The sequence below is a fragment of the Corvus hawaiiensis genome, chromosome 5 (genome assembly GCF_020740725.1).
Source record: "Corvus hawaiiensis isolate bCorHaw1 chromosome 5, bCorHaw1.pri.cur, whole genome shotgun sequence".
Taxonomy (NCBI): Eukaryota; Metazoa; Chordata; class Aves; order Passeriformes; family Corvidae; genus Corvus; species Corvus hawaiiensis.
Window position 1 is genome coordinate 51,062,614 of NC_063217.1, and position 25,469 is coordinate 51,088,082.

General features: G+C 42.0%; 2 protein-coding genes across 3 annotated transcripts in view; one reads left to right on the forward strand and one right to left on the reverse strand.

Moving 5' to 3' along the window:
- Positions 1–42: 42 nt before the first annotated feature.
- Positions 43–15,315, reverse strand: PPID (peptidylprolyl isomerase D). Its single transcript, XM_048303337.1, has 10 exons — positions 15,173–15,315; positions 13,311–13,451; positions 12,714–12,820; positions 9,145–9,333; positions 8,266–8,388; positions 5,905–6,011; positions 3,211–3,352; positions 928–1,014; positions 807–849; positions 43–274 (listed from the first exon to the last, which is right to left on the reverse strand). The coding sequence occupies exons 1-10, from the start codon at positions 15,255–15,257 to the stop codon at positions 186–188; spliced, it is 1,113 nt and encodes a 370-aa protein (XP_048159294.1). The 5' UTR covers positions 15,258–15,315; the 3' UTR covers positions 43–185.
- Positions 15,316–24,160: 8,845 nt separating this feature from the next.
- FNIP2 (folliculin interacting protein 2) overlaps positions 24,161–25,469 on the forward strand; it is a 50,894-nt gene continuing 49,585 nt past the window's right edge. Inside the window, exon 1 of one of the 2 annotated variants that reach the window (XM_048303523.1) lies at positions 24,161–24,509. In XM_048303523.1, the coding sequence (XP_048159480.1) occupies positions 24,415–24,509 (95 nt within the window). In that variant the 5' untranslated portion in view covers positions 24,161–24,414. The remainder of the gene's footprint in view (positions 24,510–25,469) is intronic. The other variant, XM_048303527.1, reaches the window with a different exon arrangement.

Genomic DNA, 25,469 nt, shown 5'->3' on the forward strand with positions numbered 1-25,469 from the left:
CAAGACAAGTTACTACAGCTTAAAAAAAAAAAGAAAACCACATCACCTTTGAACAGTTTGTCTTTATTATTAGACTTTTGTGTTGTAAACACTGAAAACTGCAGCAGAGGGCAAATGAAAGAAGCAGCTCCATTTATCCTTTTGCATGAGTTAGTGCATAGATTTAAATGTTTAGGGAAAAAAAATCAAGCAAACATTTTAGCATAAGCTGCTTTCTCTTTCTCCTTTTGGGCTTTTATCTTCTGCTTGATTTTGAGTGTTTCTGTCTGGATAGCTGCTCAAAAAGAAAACGACAGAGTTACAGTAATCTCTTTACATTAGGTCTCCTCATAGGTTAACACCAGCTCACTGCTGGAACTCACCTAGGTTATTTAATAAAACTGCATTTAATCTTTGATTAGGTCAGATACTAGCAGCAAAAAGCTTGATCCCTTGCTGTGTCTCACCTGGTAAGGTAACCACGTAGAGGAGTGTGTAGCAAGCATAGTATTGGTGCCAACACAGAACTTAGGAGCTAAAAGCCTCACCCAATTAGACCAGGAAATTAAACTAATAAGAGCCCTGTGAGATACAGACATAATTCAAGAGAAATGCTGCTGACCTACATAAGCAGGTTTTCCAGTGCAGCAGAATTATCACTGCTGTATAAAATCAGGTTTTCCACCTCAGTGGGTTCTGTGCTCAGAACATCAGTGTTGAAGAAGCCAGCATTTTAGGCAGCACACTGGTTTGAATTCCAACTGAACACTACCCTGGATACTTTGTTAAATTCTTAAGGGAATTTAAAAAGAAACAGCTTATTTTACCTTTGTCTTCAGGGGCTATTTCATGAGCCTTTTTAAGATCAGCCTTAAATAAAAGAAAAATAGCCATTAATGATCTGATGGAATTTTAAATTTAAAAGGAGGAAAAAAAAATGATCATTACCAGTGCTTGATCGAGATCTTTTATTCCCTGCCATCCTTGAGCCCGTCTGTAGAGAGCTTTAGTATTTGCTGGATCTATTTTAAGAGCCTGTAAATTTAATAAAATTGTCACATTAACATTTCTTATACTTCACAGCCTCCCATCTCCACAAATGGCACAATTCACACCAGCAGACAATCTTCACAGTTGGTTTGAGGGTAAGCTGTCAAAACATTAACTGTGTAAAAAGGAATGCTATAATGCAGCACACTGAATAGCAAGTAATCAGCTTCAGTACCACTGCACCAAAAGTGGTCTTTGTGAAGGATGAGCATGCACGAGGCCCAAATGGAACAGCTGTGTGTGTGTATAGATAGCTGTCAAGGCTAAGGAGTTGCTGCAGTTCAAATTATCCTAACCCTGAGTCTCACAGTGCAACTCTCTATTGCAGCTCCTTCCTTCGCACCAAAACCTCCTCAAATGGCATCATAAATAAAACACAGAGATTTCCTGTGAAGGTTGTTTTCACTGTGGGCTAGAAAGATACATGCAAGGAATCCATCTCATCCTGCTTCAGGAACTTTGCCAAGTTCCAGTCATTACGCCTTTTCTGAGCTGAATGTTTTCAATAATGTGTATATGCCAGCTCTAATATGACAATATCAAAATACAAAATACAGTGGCTGGGCACAGAGATTATTCCACTCTTGGATTACTTTGATTATTTTTTTCAGAATGTATAAAATAATTTGGTCAGCTAGCAGTTACCTTATCTTGCCTGCAAAGGTGACACTTTTATTGCAGTTAGTTCTATAGTGTGTCCTTATTATTTGAAAGAATATAGTTTCTTAGTGTTTAGAGGAAATGTCTTCACAGCAATTTGTTGCTTTGTTAATTTAATTTATTAACTTTAAATCATTAATAGACAACACATCCTTATTTTTTAAATCACTTGGGTATTGGCTGTTAATATGAAGGAAGTATTACTGTGGGTGCTCCTCTACTATAAAGCCTTCAGCCTCTTCTGTGTCAAGAATTAATTGTCTGGATTGTATACAGAGAGGCAGCATTCTTTGGTTTTACCTTGACCACTGTGTGTACAGCTATTTCAAAGCAAGGTTTGTTTGAACAGGTACAGCTGTTCATAATTCCTTATTTACACCAAACAATTCATGTACCCAGGCTGTTAATTTAAATTGCTTTGGGCCTTGTGAAATCATAAAAGTGAAAGTATATAGTTTCTCATTAACAATTACCTAGAACTTTATTAGCTAATTTCAGGAAACCGGTGTTCTGATTAAAGCACTGACACAGTTATGAGACATAAGCTAAATACCTTACAGAAGGCTATTATAGCTATGGAGTTGCCTTTATCTAACAGTTCTTTAATCTTAAAAAAAAATGGCAAGTACTATTAGTAGTGGTAGTAATTTCCACCTGTAACACTTCTGTTTCTGTTTTTACTGTTTTCTAGGTGAGAGGTATCACATTACACAGTTTTCCTATTTTCTTCTTTCCTCATTCCCCATTTCTGAATATAGGTTTATGAAAGTTTTCCCCCATCAGCAGGCTAGACAGCAAGCCAGCTTTCTAATGACCTCACACACAGATTAGCTGAGACTCCTGCTTTCAGCATGAAGCCCTAGGAGATGCTGCTCAGGATCCTTTGCTAACAGATAAGAGCATTCTTTCCTCTGTTTCCTTCAAAATACTAGAGTTTTATTGAATTAATTGAATACAAATTTACTAAATTTGCACTATGCCCACATTATGGTTCCTTTTTTTCTCTTTAATTCTACTGGTTTCTTTTTTTCCATATCTGTCATTACCTTGGGTTTTTTCTTCCTATTCAGTCATTTTATTTCACCACTAAGCCTACCTGGAAGGTTAGTTATTTAGTTAGAAGTCACTGCCATGAATAAAATACGAAGCCATCAAATCTAGAAGCAGGTAAAATATTATGCTCATACTAGTCTTCCAGAGAAAAGTGTTCCTCTTTCACTGAACACAGTTTAACTCTTTGTAATGTAAGAAGCAGCTCTGCAAACCAAACTGACAACGATGTGCATTTTTCTGGCAGTAAGCAATAGGCCTCTTTTGTTTGTTTGTTTTGTAATGATTCATTCCAATTTCAAAATCTTTTTTAAAAGCCACATATTGGAAAGTTAGTACTAACTTCACCATGAGCTTCTACTTCTACTTGTTTACTTTCAAATCATAAGCCTGTCAGAAGACTCTCTTAAAAAAAGCTTTGTAGTCCTATACAGGCCAGTTCTTGACCAAAATACTCAACATTACATTTACCTCTGAACAGCTCTCAATGGCTCCCTGCCAATCTGACAGTTTTAGTTTGCAAGCACCGATGTTTAGAACACAGGTCAAAGCAACAGTCTTTAACTTTGGTTTGTCTGCCTCCTCTGCCACTGCTTCAGAAGCTTCTACATACCTGCAGAAAAACAGATTCACACACAACATGTATTAGTGATGCAACTTCTATTTTGTCCTGCCCTTAGCTATCTCTCCACAGATACGTGTGAACTGGCCTATCCACACTACTTCTAAAGTAGCTTCAATTCAACTATTACAAATCTTTATTAAACTAAATATATAAAACCCACCCTAACAAAAACCAATCAACTCACCAAGAAATATTTTCCTGTAACTCTCAGTCCTCCACTGTACTAGCACTTTCTTTTTCTTAGACAAAAGTACTATTCTACTGCAGGAAAGTAGAGTTTATTTTAGTTTATTCTCAAAAGACACGTTGCTCATCAGTGCCAAAAAATCAACACCACCACTGCACCTTCCATGTTCACAGGAAACTTCATCTCTTCTTCAGTTCCCTCAATGACTTTTTAATTAGCTTAGGCATTTGTGGCTAAAATCTGAAGCTAACTTTGCTTTGTAAAGGAGTGTGGTTTATGAGCATTAGTAACACCACCTTCTTCCCACTGTCTTCCTTCATGACTTTTCCTGAACTTCAAAACTGACACTAGTTCAGGACTGAGCCACAACAGTTACTGCATCTGTTTCAAAAGCAAATTTCTTCATTTTCAATGTGCTAATGCTGTCTGGTTTTTATTTCAAGTGGTAAAGGTCTGCTGTGGATACAGAAGTTTTAACTCCTTAAGGGCCCATTTGACAGAACCTTTGTGGGTGTTATTTAAAAAACAAAAATTGTGCTTGCACAATTTAAGCATGCCATGAATTAATGCAGTCTTTGCAGATCCGTGCCTATGTAAGTTCAATTTTTGCATGCCCTGTCTTTTTTGTTGTTTGTATACAACCTTTGGATCACAGAAATAAGCAACACTTAAAAAGTAAATTAGATGCAGTCCCAGTGCTTGTTCCAGTTGCTGCGCATCATGCAAAAGATGAGAACCAGAAGAAAAAGAAAAAAGAGTAAAAAGGTAAGGGGAGTTATAACCCAAATCTATATTATGTTCAAAACAAATGGAACACATGTATAATATTTATAAATCACACCAAAACATGAAAGACTGCAACCATTTTGGAAATAAAATTAGAGCTTTCAAGTCAAAGAAATCAGTGAAGTGAGTATCACAGGAGATAGCAAGAAGTAACATATTTTTCTTACAAAAAAAAGGGGTCAATTCTAATATATAAAATATTTTTTAAAAAAAAGGCTAAGAAGCAACAGAACAAGAAAAAGAACAGAAATTGTAATACTTACTGTAGGTGAAAAGAAAAAGTCAGCATTGTCAGATGGTGTGCCAGGTGGAACTGTATGTAAGCCATGGGATACCCTGGTAAGAGCTATTCTATTCCTATCAGTTCTGGTGAAGTGCAGCTAAAGGTCACCATCCTACATGAAGTGTTAGATTCTGAGATACAATAACACGGCACATCCATAGAAGTATGGCCTACTGGAAAGAGCTGGAAAGATCAGATTTGTTTAGTCTAGAAGAATTACTATGCTTTCCACCTACAAGGGCAAATAAGCACCAAAGAAGCTCAGACAGGAAGACTCTTCACTGGGTGTGCTTAAAAGTGAGCAAGACACCTAATTTTAAGGGATAGTATAACTCTACCTGGCCTTTACCTAAGAATAGGGAGAGAAAATGGACAGCTACAACACAAAGATCCTTAAAGATCCAATCCAGCCTTTTTTATGTATGATTTTCAGCAGGTTTGCATAGGAATCCTTTTTACTTTGGGGTTTCTGTTTCTATGATGGGCTTTTTGAGGGCAGGTTGACACATTGCATCTTGGGTTAATATCTGCAATTAAAGGATTCATTTTATGCCTCAGAAAGATGTCATTTATTTGAAACCCAGTCTGCTAAAAATTCAGCTGAAGCATTAAATATGCTTGAATTTTTTTCTTTCATTATTGTTACTGCTGCTTAACCAGTGATCATTAAGAACGTCGGGATAAAGGTCAGGAAGTATAACTTTATTTTTAGGAGATGTCCATATACGCAAAACAAAAAGCATGAAAACAAGAAAGGAGCAGTATAGAAACAAAAGCAAAAAGACCATGGTTTGGAAGGCAAGTCTGAATTATACATGGAGTCAGGATGATGGTATGGACCCTCAGAAAAAAAAATAGTAATGAATGAATAAAGGCCACATTTGTCTTTTGAATTTACCAAGTTCCTAAACCTATTGCTTTTTGTAAATTATAAAACTTTTTTATAAAAAAAGTAGTTCCCTCCCTTGCTGTCCATTAACTACCCTGGATACCACTGTGCTCTTCTTCCCAGGTATGCACCAGCACAGCAAGAGTGTTATAAAAAGAGCATTTAGTCAGCTCTAAGCAGTACTTCCTGCCTATAGCTCTTACCTAGCAATGAGTAGAAGACCTACTTGATTAAGTAGCTAAAAATCAACCAGATGTTTTCCAGATTCAGAAGGCTCTTTGTTTAAAAAAGGAAAGAGCACTGCACCAGGCACCTTTGAAATGCAGAAATCATTGCTTAATAGCAGTATTAATTTGGGTTACAGGAACTACCTGATTGAGTGATGAGAGCCTTACCGTAAACTTTTACTATACTTTTTAGCTGCCATTGCCCAATTTTGCGATTTGAAGAAAGTATTTCCTATATTCTTTGTGTCTTCTGCTATGGCCACAATCTTGTCAACCTAATAAAATAGATGGGAAATATCAAGTATGAATGTATTTTCGAAAGAAGTCTTGAATTAACTAATGTTTAACAGTACAGTCCCAGGTCCATACTCCTTCAAGGTTTATAAAATCTCAGAATAGAAATACTCCAATTTTAGACAAAATACTACCTTCAAACCACTTCTGTGATATTCTCTACTTTATGTAACACAAATGTCTGAAAGATGAAATTCCTAGTGAGTTTTCTACAGTATAAAAGGTGAGAAAGTACTAGAGAAGACATAGCAGTCCAGCTCTTTCCCTTAAATGCTGTTACCCACACAGGGCTATATATAAAGGTGTTGACCATTATTCAAAGAAAAGAAGATATGTTAACAATCAAAGTATTCAACCAATGACACTGAACCGTGCCGTAAATCAAATCCCTCCTGATGGGAGAGAATATTTCAAAAGTCCTTGCAAGGAGTTTCAAAGAATAAACCTAGACTTTTCCTGGAGTTGCAGTGCTGCCAGATAGTTGTTCATTAAGTCTTAGCAGAGGAACAGAGCCACCAGCATGACCCAGGCATAACATAGAGCACAGAAAGCAGGAGAGAAGTCCCATTATCAAGATTGACACAGCCTTTTAAAGATAATTTAACCAATGGTTACTAAAAACGTACATTATTTTCACTTTCCTACCAATTATTCAGTAACACGACTAGGAACTGCGGAATTCTTTATCCAATCATCCCAAATTACTTTTATTGCAGAATATGGAGTAGTAGAAGAAGAAGGTTTGGAGAACAACAGCAATCCTCCATTTTGATTTTTTTTGCTCTTATCTATTTACTACAAAGAGAAGCCCAAAACTCTAAATTTTCACTCTGTGACAATCTTACATAGTAGTCTATCACCTAATTCACACCATTGTATTTTCTAGTCCTTGTCTGATCTAGGCAGTTTTTTCCAAGGTTGGAGGTTAAAACAGTGTTGTTCAGGGGGGTAAAAACCCTTCAGGCAGAGAAATATTCTTGGCACTCTGGGTTCCTACAAACCAAGACTGTCTTATTCCTGATTAAATGTTGTCTTCTGCTTCTCAAAACAGTACCACTCATGTGAACTCTGCACACTCTCAAACTGGAAGTCATATCAACATAATTGTCCTTCTCTCTGAACATTTAAAATACGAATGGAAGGAGAAAAGGAACAACTGCCTGTCTTTACCAAATTAATCATTTCTATTTCCAGAATCATATACATTTCAAGTTACTTTTCCAGTGGCAATAGTTTATAATTACTGCTGTCTATACCACAGTTGTGTTAAGCTCTGTCAAATATATATATGTTGCCATTTGTAATACTATCCGTTTACACTTCTACCCTACTAGAATTAGTAACCTTGAAAAAAACTGATCAGTGTGAGACCAATCTCACCATGGTTTCTGCAGCTGGTTTATATGAACAAGTTTTAAGTTAAAGGACACAGGCACCTGCCAACTTCAATTCTGCACCACGTGAAATGCTATCCAAAAACATTTTGTAAGTCCAAGTGCTTCTCAATAGCCAAGGAGTTTATTTTCTAGCTCAAATGGATTTTTACTATTCTAATTCTCTATTTGGAATCTACACATGCATCCCCCTTTTCTTCCCCCTCTCACAAATCACTGTTTGATTTACAGAGTTTCTCTAGTTCACCTTCATGAGAAAGTAAAAACCTGCAGATGAGCTGCTTTCACCAGTCCTCTCCCTAACTCCCAACAACAGATCTTCCTTCAGCTTGAACAATCTAAAAAGTAAACAGCTGCTGGGAATTGAGAACAGGCAGCTCTGATGTAGTAAAAATCTTTTTAAAAGGCTGATCCTTTATTTCTAATCAGTGGGGCAGAGTTTGCTAAAGAGTGGGTATTTAAAAAATGGCACAGAAGAAGTGTGTAGGTAACAACATTAAGTTAGTCATCTGCAGGTTGGAGTTCTAGTAATTGCAATTTGACACTAAAGCAAAAACAAAAGTAAAAGGAAGCCAAGAACAGAAAATAAGTGTGACAAGTGTAAGTAATTGAGGTTTTAGTTGCTGGGGAAAAAACACTGACTGCAATTAGCACTGAAAAAAAAGACATAACAATCCCTTCCCACAGCCTTCTCTTTCTTAAAATAGAATGTCACCATTTAATCAGGACCTCGATCCATTCTTAAGAAAAAAGTTTAATGAACATCATCACAGCCACCATCTAACTCAGACTACCTACAGGTTTTGCAATCTGTAAAATACCTAAGAAGAAAAATACTTACATCTTTCAAGTCTATATCTGAATCTTCAGGAAAATCTGGATGAGCATCTCCAGATCCATCCTGGGGAATAATTCCCCAATCATCTCCTTCCTTTAGCTCTCCACATTCGGCGATGACACATAACTGAAAAAATCAAGTGTAAATAGCAGTATTGCTTATTAAGACAATTTTTAAAAAAACCTGTAACTTCCAAGTGCTCTTTGAAATTTTTGAAATTCCATAAAAAGGCTTTTTCATCTGTTGTTTGGGTGCATTTATTTCAGAAACCCATCACATCATTAGCCTGTCCTCATCAAAAGGTTTTTATCACACCAAGTGTCGCGTTCAGAGGAGCAGCATTCCAAAAACACCATACCCACGCTTCCCGGAGAGGCTGAAAGAGGAACTGGCAGCAAGCTGAAGTGCAGCAAAACACAAGACATGGAAGTTCTACTACATTAGAGAATATGGTTTTTCTTCAACTGCCAAGTCTTTTAAAGTTACAGAGGTATTAATTTGTCAAACACCCACAAACTGGTATGACCTACACACCAACTGCTTTTTCAGAAACATGACTTCTGACATAAAAATTACAAGAATTACATATCATTTAGGCGGGATTGTGAATTCCACCTTTTAATTTCATCACCCGTCCTACACTTCTAGCAAAGGCTTCCACCCTCGCAGCTGTGTTGAACAATAAATGGTTTGTGCAAGGGAAATGTACAGTGCAGGAACAAAAGCCTCTTAACAAGGACAGTAAAATGGAAATTACCAGTTAGTAAAAATAACTGGCTAACACTTAATTGTTCTAAATATTACACCAAGCATTTAAAAGAAATTATTATGCATCATATAATGAAATAATAAACATCTCTCAGTGCTTTGCATTTTGCTTACCTTAGCAGGATTTTCTCCTTTTACTTCAACGTTTTCTAGTATTTTAACTACACCCATTCCTTTGATCACTTGGCCAAACACCACATGTTTCCCATCCAGGTGAGAAGTAGGCACCGTTGTAATAAAGAACTGAGAGCCATTAGTACCAGGTCCTGCATTTGCCATGCTCAGCAGACCTGGTTTATCATGCTGCATTGGGGGAAAAAGAAAAGCACCATCAACATTTAAAACGTCTGTTATAAAGTCATATGGAAGATTCTGTAAGGCTGTTCATAAACATAGCCAGGACAGCCATAACAACTTGGTAAACCAGACAGGTACATACAGCTGGCAACTAATATTACCTCCTGTGACTGAAGAGGGCAAATGCTAAGCACTGGGTCTTTACTTGCTCCCTACCGATCCAGCAAGCACAGCCACATGTGACTTAATGCTGCAACACCTGTCTGCTGCTTCTACACTCCATCCCTGCACAGCTGCTGAGTTTAGGCAGATCACCTGAGAAACATGTGAAACTCCTCACTGAATTATTTAAGACCACTGGCCTTAAGAAGTGAGGCTAACCACCCCTGAAACCAACTTCAGTGTTATACGGCTAAGATGGGTATGTTACGTTAATTTTATAAGGGCTACTCACACGAAGTATGGTGTAGAACTGTGGAGTTTAGAGGACTGTGGTCCTTTATTACTTATGGGTTGGTGGTTTTGGTTGGGCATTTTTTTAATCTTCTCCACTTTCCTAGAGACACAGTTTTCAATCTGTTGGGATTTTTAACCAGCTAATTATTTTGCCACTTAAGCCACTAGGCCACAGACTAAAAAAAAAATTGTTAAACAGCTTAGTGTAAGAAGATACTGTTTATCTTGCTTCTTCCAAGTACTTTTTCCTTTTTTGAATGAAGACTTTTCTTGTCCCATCACATAGATTATTTTGTTTTCACCTGTACTGCAAAAATCTGGTTTTTGTATGTATTGTGAATGTCTTGTTTAACTGGCGTGACCCAGCCATGAAGGTATTATTCTCCCCAAGCTGATCTGGTTATTAAGTGCAAGGAACTCCATTTAATGTAAATCAGGATGTTATACCAAGACACTGGTACGTATCTAAAGCATTCATGCTGTGGTATTGCTAAGAAACTTGATACTGTGGGGAGGAGGGGGGAAATAAATTATGATAGCACAGAGGACATAGAAACAGACTTCAGAGCTCAATGGGAGGTTGATTAGTTTGAGATAACAATCTGAGACAATATTTAAGCATCTGGTTTTTCCCTACATTCTCTACCAGTTCAAGGAACCTGTTGTCTTGAAAATCGTTTTCCCACACAGTGTTTGGATTTCCATGGTGGTAGGGAGAACTCCATGCCTGAACTGTTCATCTGGTCATAAGGCACAGTAAGTCTGAATCTTTGAGTCAGGATTTGGTGTAGGAACTCTGGGAAAAGGTTCTACACCTGAGACCCAGAATCACACCCAGCCAACAGAAAGCTACTGGAATCTTGGCTTTGTCTGTTCTAACCTTGAAACTCACCCTGGGAGTCAGAGATGGCACATAATGGAGGAGCCTGTGTTCCAGAGCAAGAGAAGGCAGCTGGTAGGATTGCAGCCTCCAAAACAAGTAACTGACATTTTGCACTGTAGTTGCTGGCAAACAAGTTAAGCAGAAGGGTTGCCCCATAGCAGATTTTTGCAAATACCATTTGAGGCTGGTCACTGCTTCACTGCCCAAGGGCTGTAAATCTTACATTTTTCCCCCCCTCTCTCCCCAATTACAGCAAATGCTAGGCAGCAATGGATTGTAAACAAAAAAATAAGTAACAGTAAGTTCTGGTGTTGCCTTATAAACCTGCCTGCAGGTTTACTTTTGTCTGTAAAGATGTGGGGGGACAGAAGTTGGAAAGTTATAGAGAGCAGTCTGGTGCCTTCAGTCTTCACATTTATACACAACCTCATTTCGTCTGGGACCAAGTCTCAACATTAGTCCCAAATTATGGAAGTCTCTCTTTATAAAGAAAACTGTTGTCACTCATGCATTTTCTTGCTGTGAGTGTTTTGAAAAACACTGCAGATAGATGGAGTGTCTTTCCCATGATGGTTTCTGCTGTCATTCTGTAAGGTTATAGAGCAAGCAAAAAAATCTGGACAAAATCAGATTCTCTGATAGATCCAAGGCTTGCAAAACTGTGCCATAGTAACAGCGCTTGGGGATTGTGTAAGTTGAGTGTTCCACAACAGCAGAGCCATGAGCTGGAGAAGTGACATCAAGAAAAGCCTAGTGGGATTGATCTGAGATAAGCTGACTACTGACAAAAGTTTTGCAGTTTACTGCAATTTGCAACAGTCCATGCAACCAATAGAAGAACAAACAGTTCCAGTGTCCTCAAACATCAACAAAAACAACTCTTTGTTTTACAAGACAGAGAACGCTTTGCAGGGCTGCTGGAGTAAGTGCAAGAGCCAGTGAATTTCTACGTAATAGAGGCATTTTAACTCCCAGTAAAATCCTAACGTACTTGGCAAATAGGTAACAGGAATCAAGCTCTCAGACTCTGTATGGGATCCAAATGGGTTCTTCAACTCATCTCTGGCACTTTGGCAACATTTGTTATAGCTGAGAAGTCAAAGAAGTACAGAAATGGGAATCACTTGCATCATATTCATAATTACCTCCAGATCTCAAAGAACAAAAAAAACTAGTGACACTAAGTCATCTTCAGGGAGGTAGAGATCCTGTGACAAGTACCAATGAAGACATACTGTTAGCGGCAGTGCTGTGGGCACCACCAGAGTGTCAGACTTCAGAGAACACAACTGGAATTATCTTTATTATGAATACTGAAGTCACATTTCCAACTATTGCTCCAAACTTAAGTCCTTTAAGTCCTATGAGGAGTAGCTGAGGGAGCTGGGGTTGTTTAGCCTGGAAAAAAGAAGGTTTGGGGGTGACCTTAATCACTCTCTACAACTATGTGAAAGCAAGGCTGGGGGGGGGCTGTTCTCCCTGGCAATCAGCAATAGAATAAGAGGAAATGGCCTCAAGTTGCACCACGGAAGGTTAAGGTTGGACGTTGGGAGGAATTTCTTGACAGAAAGGCTTGTTAAACATTGTAATGGGCTGCCCAGGGAAGTGGTGGAGTTATCATCCCTGGAGGTGTTCAAGACATGACTGTATGTGGCACTTAGTGGTATACTCCAGTTGACAAGGTGGTGCTTGGTCAAGGGTTGGACTCATTGATGCTGAAAGTGTTTTCCACCCTAATTGACTCTGTGATTCTGTGAACTTGGTAAAGGATTTTGATGTCTGATTAGTGGAGATTGCTGTATTTTTTTTTTCCTACAATACTCTTGGGGGCAGGTACAACTGCAACCAGGGCTTTGCTTTAACCATGGGATAGTTGATGTCTGTAAGTTTTTTAGTCAGTGTTGTTAAGGAGTCCCCTCATATGCTATCACACATAACATGATATGAAAATGGCTAGTGCCAATGCTGAGAATTGTTATTACTGCAGCAGGATTAACATCACTGAAACTTCACAAACTGAATAGAATTAGTGTTTACAATAGAGTACCTTATAATGAAAGTTTTCATCTTCAAATTTTTCACCGTATATACTTTCTCCACCTGTGCCATTTTGGTTTGAGAAGTCTCCACCCTGGACCATAAATTGCTTAATAACTGTAAAATAAAATAGTTATAAAATGTATCAGCAAGGCACAGAAGGCACAAGAAAAAAAAACCAATTCTAAGATGAAGAGTAATACTTGTCACCAGCATGTAAATGGGACCAAAATCCATCTTTTATTTACCAAGTGTCCCTTAAGTACTCCTTTTCAGTTATGTGGATATCACTTGACACTTAAACCTTTACCTGAAATTCATTTCAACCTGAAATTCATTTACCTGAAATTTCATTTCAAACCTTTACCTGAAATTCATTTCATTTACTCAGAGTAAACTAGTTTTGCAAAATTACTAGTAAATTTATCATTTACTACTATCAATGCATGGTAAGAACCAAAGTCATTAGGAGGATCAAAAAGTCAAAAACTCACCTTCAGTAAAGTTATTTAACAAGTACTTGAAATATTATTTAATATTATTTCAAATACTCATGGCAGACAACTTTAGTTATCAATAGGAAAACAGAGGATTTCATAGAACTTACTTCTGTGGAAAGGACATCCTTTGTAATGGAGAGGTTTTCCAGTGGTAGGCCCTATTCCTTTTTCTCCTGTACATAACGCACGGAAATTCTCAGCAGTTTTAGGTACAACGTCAGCAAATAATTCAAAGACAATACGTCCAACTGAAATGACAAAGAGAATGAGACATTTTTAAGTCTTGTCCTTGGCATGGCGATGTACTGAGCATTTTATATCCAAAGAAATTAATGTTTCAAGCTTTATGGTTATTATTATTTAGATCACTACTCAATTTCCATTTTGGGGTTGCTCCATGGCAATTGCTGGCAGAGTTCCATTGGGTTTTTAGCAAGGTTATTTCCAATAACAAATTCCCCTGTCAAGAATAATGTAGGGGGAATAAAGACAGATTCTGCCAAAACCTAATGAAAATGCCAAATGCATTTTCTGCCAAAAAAACCTGTGTGGAAAATCACGCACACATATATTAAAGCCAAATTATGAATTTTAATGTGCACACTTATTTTATGTCAATTTTAATATAGATGTAGTTCGTTCAATCAAAAGTAGATACAATATAAAAACACTGCTTTGTGGAGACTTTTAATCCAAAAAAAAAAAGCTTATGCCAAACACGCATCTTACTCTTCACTCTCTTAAACCTGAATTTTACGAAGACACAGTGGTACTTAATATGCACGTGAATAATGGCTATTTACAGTTAGAGACAGCACAAGCAATGGTTAAATCCAAAGCTGTCCATGTTTTAAGTGAAGGAAATTAAACCTGAGTAGCTAACAGATCCTGTAATAGCCAATAAATGCATTCTGTGCCGAACTGTCACTCCTTCATAAACTGGCTTCTCACAGAGTTATTTCTCACTCCTAGCAGCTGCCATCAGTTGATGCTCCTGTTTTCTCATCAGCCTCACAGTCAATTAATTAACATAACTTCACTCTACCGGAAGCTAAACGTAAATATATTGATTGTAATTAATACAGGAATGAAAACAAATTAGACAACTGAAAGTCAATAAAAGGCAAATCATCTCACAGACTTTCTTCTTTTATTCTTCTGAGTAACAGAATGAATAAATGAAAGGCAATATTCTGACAAGATTTAAGCAGTCTCTATCTTTATCCACGCAAATCTTTTAAGTCTACGCTTTCAAGCAGTACCCCAGCTAACTTGCTGTTCTTTCCTTATTTCCATTTTGACCGTTTGCCCAGATTTTGGAATGACCTCTGGCAGCACTGGCGCTGCCAAGAGAACCAGGGCTGCCAGCTTCCCCGAGCTCTCACCCCGCAGCCCCCCGCGGCCGGGCGGGCAGCCACGCAAGGCTCGCCGTGCTGCGGTAGGTGCCCCGGCCACGGCGGGGGCCCAGGGCGGGCGCTCGGGGGCTGGCTGCGAGCGAGGCCGCGCTCGGCACGTGGAAGGCGGCGCGGGAGCGGCCGCACGCGCGGGCGGCTCCGGGAGGCGAGGGCGGGCGGGGGCGGCTGCCATGGGAACGCGCGGCACCGGCTCAGCGGCGGCGGGCGCGCCCCGACCCCCGGCACCGCCCCCGGCACCCCCGGCCGGGCGCCTGTGCTGCCATGTTGCCTTTCTCTGCGTGCTCCTCGGGCCTGCTCGCTCTGGCGGGGGCGCACAGAGCCCCGCGGGGAGGCCCGTTCGCGGCGGGGCCGCCCTCCTCCTCCTCCCGCTGCCGGGGCTGTGCGCTCGCAGCCCGCGGGGGCAGCGCCCGGCCCGGCCCGGGGTCCCCCCATGTCCTGAACGCTGCGGCGCGGCCCGGAGCCGCTCCTGCAGCCCGGCCCGGGCCCCGCACGGTCCGCACAACGCGCCCCGGCCCGGGGGGGTTCGCCCGGGTCCCGCCGCGCCCCCTCCCCACCTCGCTCGCCCCCGATGTCCACATCGAAGAAGGCGCGGGGGTTGCTGGCCTTGCTGGGCCGGGCGACAGGGGACGCGTGCGACATCCCGCAGCTGGCCGCTGGCGCGGTGGCTCCGCCCGCCCGGCCGCCTGCGATCCCGGCCGCCCGCGGGTCGGGGCCGCTCGGCGCTCCTCCCACCGGCGGGGGCGGACGGCCGGTGCCCCTGGAGCCGAGCCCCCAGATGGCTGCGTCCTGCCTCCGAGCGGCCTTAAGTGACTCGGAGATAATCCGTAGAGAAGGAGCATGCATTTCTCGAGGTTATACACACACACAAGGCCTGGAAAGATGGGGAAGGAGCGAGGGTTCAAGTTTTGCCTGGGTTTATGTTTCATGAGAGAAATGGCAGGCTCTGTGAAAAGTGCTGATCCATGGTAAAATGGGCAAATTGTCAAAAGTGACTGTTACCCCATAAAGGCTGAATAATTCCAATCTTCCTAAGGCCTGACAACAAAATATGTTTCATCCCAAAGGTAGAATATCACGATAATTGCTTCAAGACAAATCTCTTTCAGGCATTTGTGTTGACCAAGGGCTGTGAGTACTACCAATACACTTGGTTGGGGCTCCTCAAGGTGTAGGATTCCCAAGCAGGGGAATGATTCAACATGGCCACATCCTATACTCAATGGCATCATGGAGGCAAGGCACATGTGGCAAAAATAGAAGGGGCAGAAGAGTGCTGGGGTTTGACTCCTGCAAACTTACAGTCATTCTGGGAATGCTGCTGATCAAAATGAGCCTCTTTATTTCTTGGACTCGTCCAATCTATCCCAGAAACCTATACATTCATTCTTTGATTCACTGTGTCCTCCAAAGGCTTTCTCCTCTAAGTTATGTCTGTATGTTTGGACTTGAGCTTCCTCAAGCTGGTTTTCATCTATCTCAATATGTTCTCAATAATAGATGTGTCAGAGGGCAGTTGTAGTTCCTAGACTGAAGGAAAAGATAAAGTAGCATTGATATTAATAACTGCAGTCCATATACTGCATTGTAATCATTCCCACACATCTGCACAGATGTTGGGTAGGAGAGGTGGTTGGCATGGAGTGCTGTTACACATTGCATCTGGGAACCCTTAACAGAAGGAAAAGCCATCTGCTACCATCTGGGAACACTTAGTGAGAAATCAGTGGAACCGCACTAAGGCATTTCTCTTTCTGAGCCAGGTCATGCAGCTGTGTCAGGGATTTCACATGCTCCACGATGTCAGAGGCCACCAAAGCTTTGAGTCATCTGTAATTCATGAGGCATTTGGCCACGGTCACTGGCTGAGATATTTTGATCATTACGCTTAGCATAGATGAGGTGCCGTGGTGTAGGAGAAGTTGTCTCACCAGCAATGGGCACTTGCCACCCAGAAAGCCAACCATATCCTGGACTACGTTAAAAGCAGCATGGCCAGCAGGACGAGCAAGACTATTCCACCCTTCTACTCTGCCCTTTTGAGACCCCACCTGCAGTGCTGCATCCAGCTCTGAGGGTCCCCAGCACAGGAAGGACATGAACCTGTTAGAGCGAGTGCAGAGGAGGGACACCAAGATCATGTAAGGGATGATGATTACGGGACCTCTTCTATGAGGAAAGGGTGAGAGAGCTGAGATTGTTCAGCCTGGAGAGGAGAGGGCTCTGAGGGAGAACTTAATGCAGCCTTTCAGTACTTCAGGGGGCCTATAAGAAAGGCAGGGACAAACTTTTTAGTAAGGCCTGTTGTGATATGACAAGGGGTAATGGTTTTAAACAGAGGAAGGGTCAATTTGGATTAGATAAAAGAAAGAAGGTTGTTACAATGAGGGTGGTGAAACACTGGAACAGGTTGCCCCGAGAGGTGGGAGATGCATAATCCCTGGAAACATTCAAGGCCAGGTTGGACAGGGGTGTGCACTACCTGATCTAGTTGAAGACGTCCCTGCTCATTGCAGGGGGGTTGGACTACAAGACCTTTAAAAGTCCCTCCCAACCCAAAATATTCTATGATCTCAGTGAGTCAGTTGCTAGCCAAGTGAGTACAGTCTAGAGGAGATTTCTTTAGCAGACATCAGAGTAAAGTGTGTGTTGTTGGTGTGTGTCCCCCGCAAGAGCTGTTGGCAGCTTCCTCTCAGGAAGAAGCAGTGATTCATTCTTCCAGGAGTAGACTTATTCAGTCCCTGCAGTTTTTTTACTGGTGAAGTTGGAATAGTCTAGATTCTAGATGAGTAATTTTTTTTACACTAGTTGCTTGGAAGTCCTTATGTGCAAAGTACTTTAGAGGTACAAAGAAAGAGGCATCTCTGTGATAATTTGGAGACATGAGCTGAACAAGAGAGAAATCAAGTTATTTTCTCAGTGTCAGTAGGAGATTCTGGAAAATATGTGAGTTGAATTAATATCTCCCAAGCACTGCAGTAGCATAATTAGTTTCATATTAATTTATAGTCATTGGCAGATTGTAAAAAACAAGCATAGTGTGACTTCTGTCAAGAATTTACTGAGTGATCTCATGTTCAAATTCATATATTAAATTATACACTGAATTTATATACAAATAACTTCTTACAAAGTCAGACTTACTTTATAAAGTCCTCTAAAATCTGTTTTTAAGCAGTAAAATCACCCCTTTGATCCTCTAATGCTTTGTGATATTGTAATTTAGAAATCTTTCCTATCACCAAAATACCTCTTATCTTTTGACACTTCCAATAGTTTATGTAGTAAATATCTGTAAAGCAGTACATTGAAAATACTCACTATAATGTAATAATTGTCTGTTAATTTTTTAATTCAGCTATTTATTTATCCACACATACAGCTTTGGCTACCCAGTAAAGTAGTTTGAGTATTATTAATAGATAAATGTGGTGTGAGTGCTAAAATACTGAAGCAAATGGCTTCAAGTACAGGTCTCCCCTTCACCAAGTACATCATACTTGCTGGAGTATGACCCTCCACCCTAATTAAGCTCAAAGATCAGCCTGTTACAAAATCTTTGGTTTTACCTCTTCTTCCCTCCCTGACTAAATAAGCAATCATTGATAAATGCATAGAAATGTATATAGCATTCTAAAACTGCTACTCTGATGGAATACACAATAAGCAAATTTATTTCATAATTGTTCTAGCCTGTAAAGTTGCATCCACGAAAGAATAAACTCCAAAATGAAGATTATTTGTAGTTGTTGCAGATTGTGTTAAGATGGGCAAATATGTACACATACAGACTAGGATTTTTTCTTTTTGTTTTTCTTGTCTTTGTTTTCATCTTTAAATCTGTGTTTGACACTGTGAAGAAAATAGAGGCTCAAATATGCTAATTTCACTGGAAAGTGAGTGCTTTGGCTCAGTGCATGACTGCATTGTCTAAGGATATTAAAAGCCATTTTGCTTTGTACAGAAGTAATTATATGTGGGGTTTTCATTGGACTGAATTGCAGCTTCAGAATATGGTGCAGTACTGATGGGATCCATCTGACAGGCAATTGAAACACATATCTCATCAGCTTTTCAGAACAGCTATCAAGAAGCTCCCAACATGCAAACATTCTTGGAAAGGATGCTTTCACTGCTTGCTGTGAAATAGAGCAGCCACTCAGCCTTCCCTGTGCCGTGTGACACACAGGGTGCATCATGTGCTGTTCCCATGTGACCTGGCACATCAAGCATGTCACCTCCATGAGAAGCACACGAGACAGAAAAAGTAATCTGGTTTTTTGCCATCAGGTTTATTGTTACCCATCTGCACCAAGTCTTTTTCTGCATAAAATTGAATAAAGAGATCCCAGATTAAACTCATACTGAGCAGTTATTAACCCCGTGCAGATTCCTCTAAGTTGAATTAAAATGTAATGTTAAACAATGAAAGAACCACATGTTCTTTTCTGAGGATGTTTTAAAAAGAAAATTTTTCCACACAGAGCTGACATGACAGAAACTGAAAATAAAGCCATGCATTTACTTGTCACTACCTTTCAGATATGCTGATCCCTGAAGAAATGGTTAAGAACCAAGCGAGAATAAGCAGACTTCTTGGCTGTGTATCTTATGTCTGCTTAAAACACGTTTTAGAGGCAACTATTCAGAGTAGTATTTAGGACCTCAGGATGTGAGGAGGCATGGAAGAGAGTGCCTGTGACTTCTGACAACAGTAGAAGCCATGGCTTGCAAGGAGAGGCCCAAAGTGTCAGCTAGCAGCTGGATACTGCTGCAGCATTGCAGGATATCAGTTTTGTTGCTAAAATCCTGCCCTCAGTTTTGATACAAATGTATGTCCTGATATTAATGCAATTTCATGTAAATGAATGTTTATCACAGTTACTACCAAAAGGTATTGAAATACCAATTATGATGACTGCAGTCTTTCTTACGTAGAAAATGTTTTTGGTCTGCACCTAATGTGGGTAGGATGGAGTCCAAGGTGAACTGCACCTGCATGGACTTAGAGACAAGAGTGCAACCAGCAAATAGGAAGGCCCATGGCAGATTTCACCTTTGAAAATCTGGGACATGAGGATTTCCAGCTAGACTTTGGATGGAGTCCTAGGCAGGAGAGTCACAAATACAATCTACCAATGTTAAGAACTTTGTTGAGAAGAGGAACCAAACCAGGTTCCAAACACGTGTTTGAACATTCACAGGTATGTACATTTTCAGGCTCTTCTGGAGGAAAAAGTAGTGTACCCTTGCTTTAGGAAATTTGACAAAATACATATGTACAGTAATGATTTCAGAGTATTGTAAATACTTATTACCTTCACACAATCCAATTCTCTCCATATTACTTGATATTTATATTGTGGTGATTAAAAGAAGACATTCCTCATCTGGCCAGTCTCTTTGCCTCTAACACCAAAGACTATTGAAAACTAAATGTTTCATTACATACATCAATATTTCCCAGTAATGTTAGAACAATTAAATTAATATTTCCCTTCAAACTGTCTTTGGTTTTTAACTGACTGTGTGTTCCATGTAAAAAGACAGGGAAACTGCTTATCTGTATTATGGCAGCACCTTTGTGGCTCTGTTCAGGGACTGGGGAAAGTTGCTGCAGCAACAGCTCAAGTTATGTAATGCTTCAATGAAGGATGAGTAAGCTGGTTTGCAGGGGGCTGCAATCCCAAGCTTTCTTTTTTCAGTTTCTGTCTCTGCTTGTGAAGTGAGATACATTTTACAATAGGTTTTTAAATCCTCTGTGGAGAGCAATTTAGATTTCATGTGCTAAATAGTAATAACAACAATATGGAAGGAGAATAATTCTAGGTATTTCTTAATACCACATTTTACTTGGCATGCTTGAATTGGCATTAAAAACTTGATTTTATTTATTTTACAGAATCAAAAATATTGCTGATGCATTGCAAAGGGTAGCAAGACTTATCTGTGTTCACGTAACCTAAACAGCATGAATTACCACACCAAGCAGTAAATCATTAACAACCAGCTTGGATTAACAAACTTTTTGTTAAATCTTCAGAGTTTACTTGTTCTGGCCTCTGGCTTCTCTTTGCAGTACCTCCAAAGCCTAGTTCTGACAACAGAAATTTTGGATTTGTGCATTTAGGACTGAGCAGAGTGGAAGGAAAGCATCCATAAAGGAACTCAACATTTTGTCCAGGTATAAGTGATGGGGAGGTGAAGTGTGACTTAGGAGACTTGGCTTTTAATCCTGCCTGTCCTGGCTATCAAACCTGGATACTTTTTCAGGAGAGAATCTATAGAGAAATTTATGCCCTATGAAACACTGATCTGCTTTTCCAAGCATTCAGCTATCCCAGGATATGAATGATCCTTTTTATGTATTGACAGTTTCCTATCAAAGTCACATTTATTTCTGCATTGAGAATCTGGCTCCTTTTCTGACTGAATCTTAAACAATTAACTTGTCTTTCTCTGCACAGAAAGAGTCTGACCCTCAGGCAGAATATCAGTTTTTGATTTTTAAATGCCATTTTTATTTCCTATATTTCCTAAAAGAGTGAGGGCTGTAGACACCCTATCTTGCTGTAAATTATCGTTTCTTGACAGCTGGTATGGCTTTTTTCTTTACATCTGCTCATATTTTGCACTCTGGGGTTAGTGAAAAATCACTGCATTTGCTTTGCCAGGTGTTCTTTGTAGCCAAACTTTCTTTGGGGTGTGACAGTGTGTACTTATTGTGAAAATTATTTTGTACTCCTTTGCTGATTCTGCTGTTTTCCCTTCTTTAATTTTTTTTTTCCAGAAACAGCCTTCAGAACACAAATGTCTTAATGTGTTGTTATCAATTTCAGTAGTGATGGTCACACACATTAAGAGAAAACACTGGCAAGTAATTTTGCACTGAGCATCAGCCAACATGTACGGTGCATTTACACTGCTATTTGTGAAGCCAGTATCCCAATTGCCTTTACTGACTTTGTCTTGCTTCACATTTTGGAGTGGCATTTGGGCATACAAGGTGGATCATTTTCAGATGAAACTAAACCAGATATTTTTCAGAAACACATTCAGCGTTCTCCAACCACTGACATGCATTCTGCTGACAGGACCAGACTGCAACCGGTCCAAAATAAAACACTGTAAAATGTTTGTGGTGTGGACATTGGGAGACAACTGGTTGTTACTCTCTGACTCTGCCCCCACTGGTCAGCACTCCTTGCTAACACTGATGGACCACAGAGTGGCAGCCATGGTGATTGCAACATTTAAGTTTCTCAGGACTGTTCTTAGAGAAATGCAGTCCAGTGATTATTTCTGGAGCTGGATGCCTAGATTCTCATTTGTGTTGATTACTGTGTCAACTATGATGTCTTTCATCTTGTCCATCCACACCCTGCTATTCACTTCCCTTTCCACGTGCTGCCATCATTGTACCCTCTCTCTTCTGTCCTTCAGCTTTGGTTGAGTGGATTGACTCTAATGACTGGGGGCATTTGGTTATTACGGTGGAAATAAAGAATCAAAAGCGGTAACAACATCCCAGCTGAAAGATTTACATTGGGTATTCAGTCTCACAGATGAAGTGGTCAAAGCCCTTCTGAGAATGGACCTCTGTACAGGATCAATTGAGCATTACAAGATTCAATCTGGTGTTATCGAGGGTTCAGCTGATCAGATTATCAGGCCACTAGACAGTCACCTCTTATTTTAAAGAGAAATCAGCTTCTCCAGATGGTGAAAGGCTGACTCCAAAATACATCCACCACCTCTTCTACCACTACTGGATGTTGAGTTTGCAGACAACTATTGTAGTGATTCATTACAACTATATAATAACCACCATTCTCCGTGTCTCATCTTCCAGTTTCCTAAAAAGTGCAGGAAGTTACTGTGATTCTGCTTTTCCTGGGGTTTTGGGGGTTTTGTTTGGTTGGTTGGTTTTTATCACTATGCAGTGACTTAGCTGGTTGAAAAGGAGCATTTGAAATCATGTTCTCTTGGTAGGTACATCAAGGTGTCATCCTGCTGCTGGGCAAAACTACACAATTTTCCCTTAAATTAAACAAACAAACATAAAGTCTCAAGTGATACCTAAATACTGTAGCCTCAACTAATTATTTGTGAATGGAATCGATCTGTTAAATAGAATTGAGTGAAAATAGGCACCATGCCAGCAGACCTACCTTCCTGCAAATATATTGCTGCTTGCCTGGTCAAAGACTAAAGTAAAAGTTCAGATTCCCTGAGGGAATCACAGTATTTCTACAATTATATGCCAGGGATTTCTCCATTACAGATATTCTAGTCCTGACTCAGAAAAAAATCAGGTGAAAACCTTCCTGGACCAGCCAGATTGGTGCATGGAGCAAAATGAGGCATGTGAGCTTCCTGAAACCCAATGGATTTTTGTCAATCTGGGGGTTTGGCTGGTATGAGGAAGATGGGAGGCCACTTGGACGCCACATTCTGCTGTCAGCCCAAACAGGGAAACAGCCCCTTCTGATGCAGGCAATGCTTTGTTCTTGCTTCACTGCACAAATACATTGTTGTAAGTCACAAACACATGATTTACATGTGTGCACACACAGGGCACACATATGTACGCAAACACAGTTCTATATATAGAGCAATGTGTTGTAAAAGACACATTATCTGTGTGTGGATGTGGACAAAAAACTCAACATAAGCCGGCTGTGTGCTTGCAGCCCAGAAAGCCAAGCAAATCCTGGGCTACATCAAAAGCAGTGTGGCCCCAGCAGGTCAAGGGAGGTGAATTTCCCCCTCTGCTCTGCTCTCGTGAGATCACACCTGGAGAACTTCACGCAGTTCTGGTGTCCCCAACATAAGGAGTTGGAACTGTTGGAACAAGTCCAGAGGAGTGCCACAAGGTTAAGAGGACTGGAGCACCTCCCCTACAGAGACAGGTTGAGAGAGTTGGGGCTGTTCATCCTGGAGACGAGAAGGTTGGATGGAGGCCTCATAGCAACCTTCCAGTATCTGAAGAGGTCTACATGGAAGCTGGAGAGGGTCTTCAACAGGAACTGTAGTGATAGGACTAGGAGTACTGGGTTCAAACTGAAACAAGGGCAATTTAGGTTAGATATTAGAAAGAAATTCTTTACTGTGAGGGTGGTGAGGAGCTGGAACAGGTTGTTCAGGGAGGTTATGGATGCCCCAACCCTGGAGATGTTCAAAGCCAGGTTGGATAAGACCTTGGTAAACGTGGTCTAGTGGGAGGTGTCCCTGCCCACGGCAGTGCAGTTTGTGACTAGATTACCTTTAAGGCCCTTTCCAGCCCCTTCACACGGGCTCTCCGGTTCGATGTATCCGCGCTCACCGCGGGCGCGGCACACACCGCGGCACAGCCCGCACACGCGGCCCGGCCGGGCCCTGTCCCTTTAAGGGCCACCCCCGCGCCTTACCACGTGCTGGGGGCGGGGCGGGGGCGCCGCGCAGCCAATGGGGGCCGCCCGAGGGGCGCGGCGCTCCCGGGCTCCGTCCCCGTCTGCCGGCGGCGTGGGGAGCGCTGCCCTGCCCGGTGCGCCCTGCCCGGTGCGCGGCCGGTGTCAGTGCCGCCGGCCGGTGTCAGTGCCGCCGGCCGGGAGCGCTCGGCCTCTCGGTCAGGTGACGGGCGGCCGCCGGGACCGGCGCGGCTGAGCGGGCCGGCGCTCCTTTCGCCTCGCCTCGCCTCCGCGGAATGCTGGGCGGCTCCGCAGCGGCTCCGGGGATGCTGCCGCGGCCACCGCCGCTCGCCGCCCGCTGAGCCGCTGCAAGGGGCGCGGCGGGGCCGCCGCCGAGGCGGGGCGGCGGCATGGCCCCCACCTTGCTCCAGAAGCTCTTCAACAAAAGGGGCGGCGGCGCGGCGGCCCCCCACGGCCGGGCTCCGGGGGAGGGGCCCGCCTTCAGGTGAGTGCGGCGGCGGGGCGGGCGGCGGTGGGCCCCGGGGGCTGCCCCCGCGGGGCGGCAGAGAGGCCGGCGTGGGGCGCAGGTGTGTCGCAGCCCCCGCAGGGTCCCCCGCCGCGGAGTTTCCGGGGGAGCGGCCGGGGGGAAGGGGCTGCGGCGGGAGCACGGCCGCGCCGGGGTGGCTCTTCTCCCGCCTTTCCCTCTCGTTGGAGCTCTCAGCCATTTTCTGCGCGAGTTGGCCGTGGCACGCCCGGGAGCCTGGGGCGCTCGCCCCTCGGCAGCGGTGAGAGAGAGCCGCCGGGCCCCCTGTCTGGCGTTTGTGGGCAGTTGCTGTGATAACTCGTGCCCGGGTCTCATCAGCACAGGAAAATTAAGAAACGGCTTAATTGTTGTGACCTAAATACACGTGCGCAGTCTGGTGACCCGCTAAGCATTAGGCACCTTTCACTGCTCCCCGCTTTTGATAGCGCACATGCTGAAAGGTGAGGTTCAGTAGCTGTCGTTGCTTCAGGGTTCATGTATATAACCTTTATGTAATATTGAATTTCTGTGTAATACTGAATTGTTAGTGTTTTCTGAACCTTCGGGGACAGTGTTTTGCTCGGGCTGGTGCTTTGGAGCTTTGTTCGTGTGACATCTGTGCTGCTCACAAGACCGAGCGGCCCGGTGAGCACAGTGACAATCACATGCATGCCCGGTAACCTCTGTGCCTGTTTTTCTGTGCGGCATGAGTTGACTGGTCTTGTGATCAGATGGTACACAGGGTTGAATTGGAATCTGGGCTTTCACTGCTGAAACTACTAAGGATGGTGAGGGAGAGCGGTGGACAGTATTTTGACCCACAAAATGCCATAGTGCCAAGTATGAAAGATCACAGTCGTGGAGCCATTATAATTTCAAAGATGGTCTGTGCGGGACCATTTGTGTGGCTAAAGTTGCATGATCGTGGAGACAAATGGTGTA

Coding starts and splice junctions, on each gene's coding strand:
- PPID (XM_048303337.1), bottom strand. CDS start 15,257: ATGTCGCACGCGTCCCCTGTCGCCCGGCCCAGCAAGGCCAGCAACCCC. Junction 6,012..8,265: donor CAGATATAGACTTGAAAGAT/GTAAGTATTTTT, acceptor CTATTTTATTAG/GTTGACAAGATTGTGGCCAT. Junction 1,015..3,210: donor CCATTGAGAGCTGTTCAGAG/GTAAATGTAATG, acceptor TTAAATTTACAG/GCTCTTAAAATAGATCCAGC.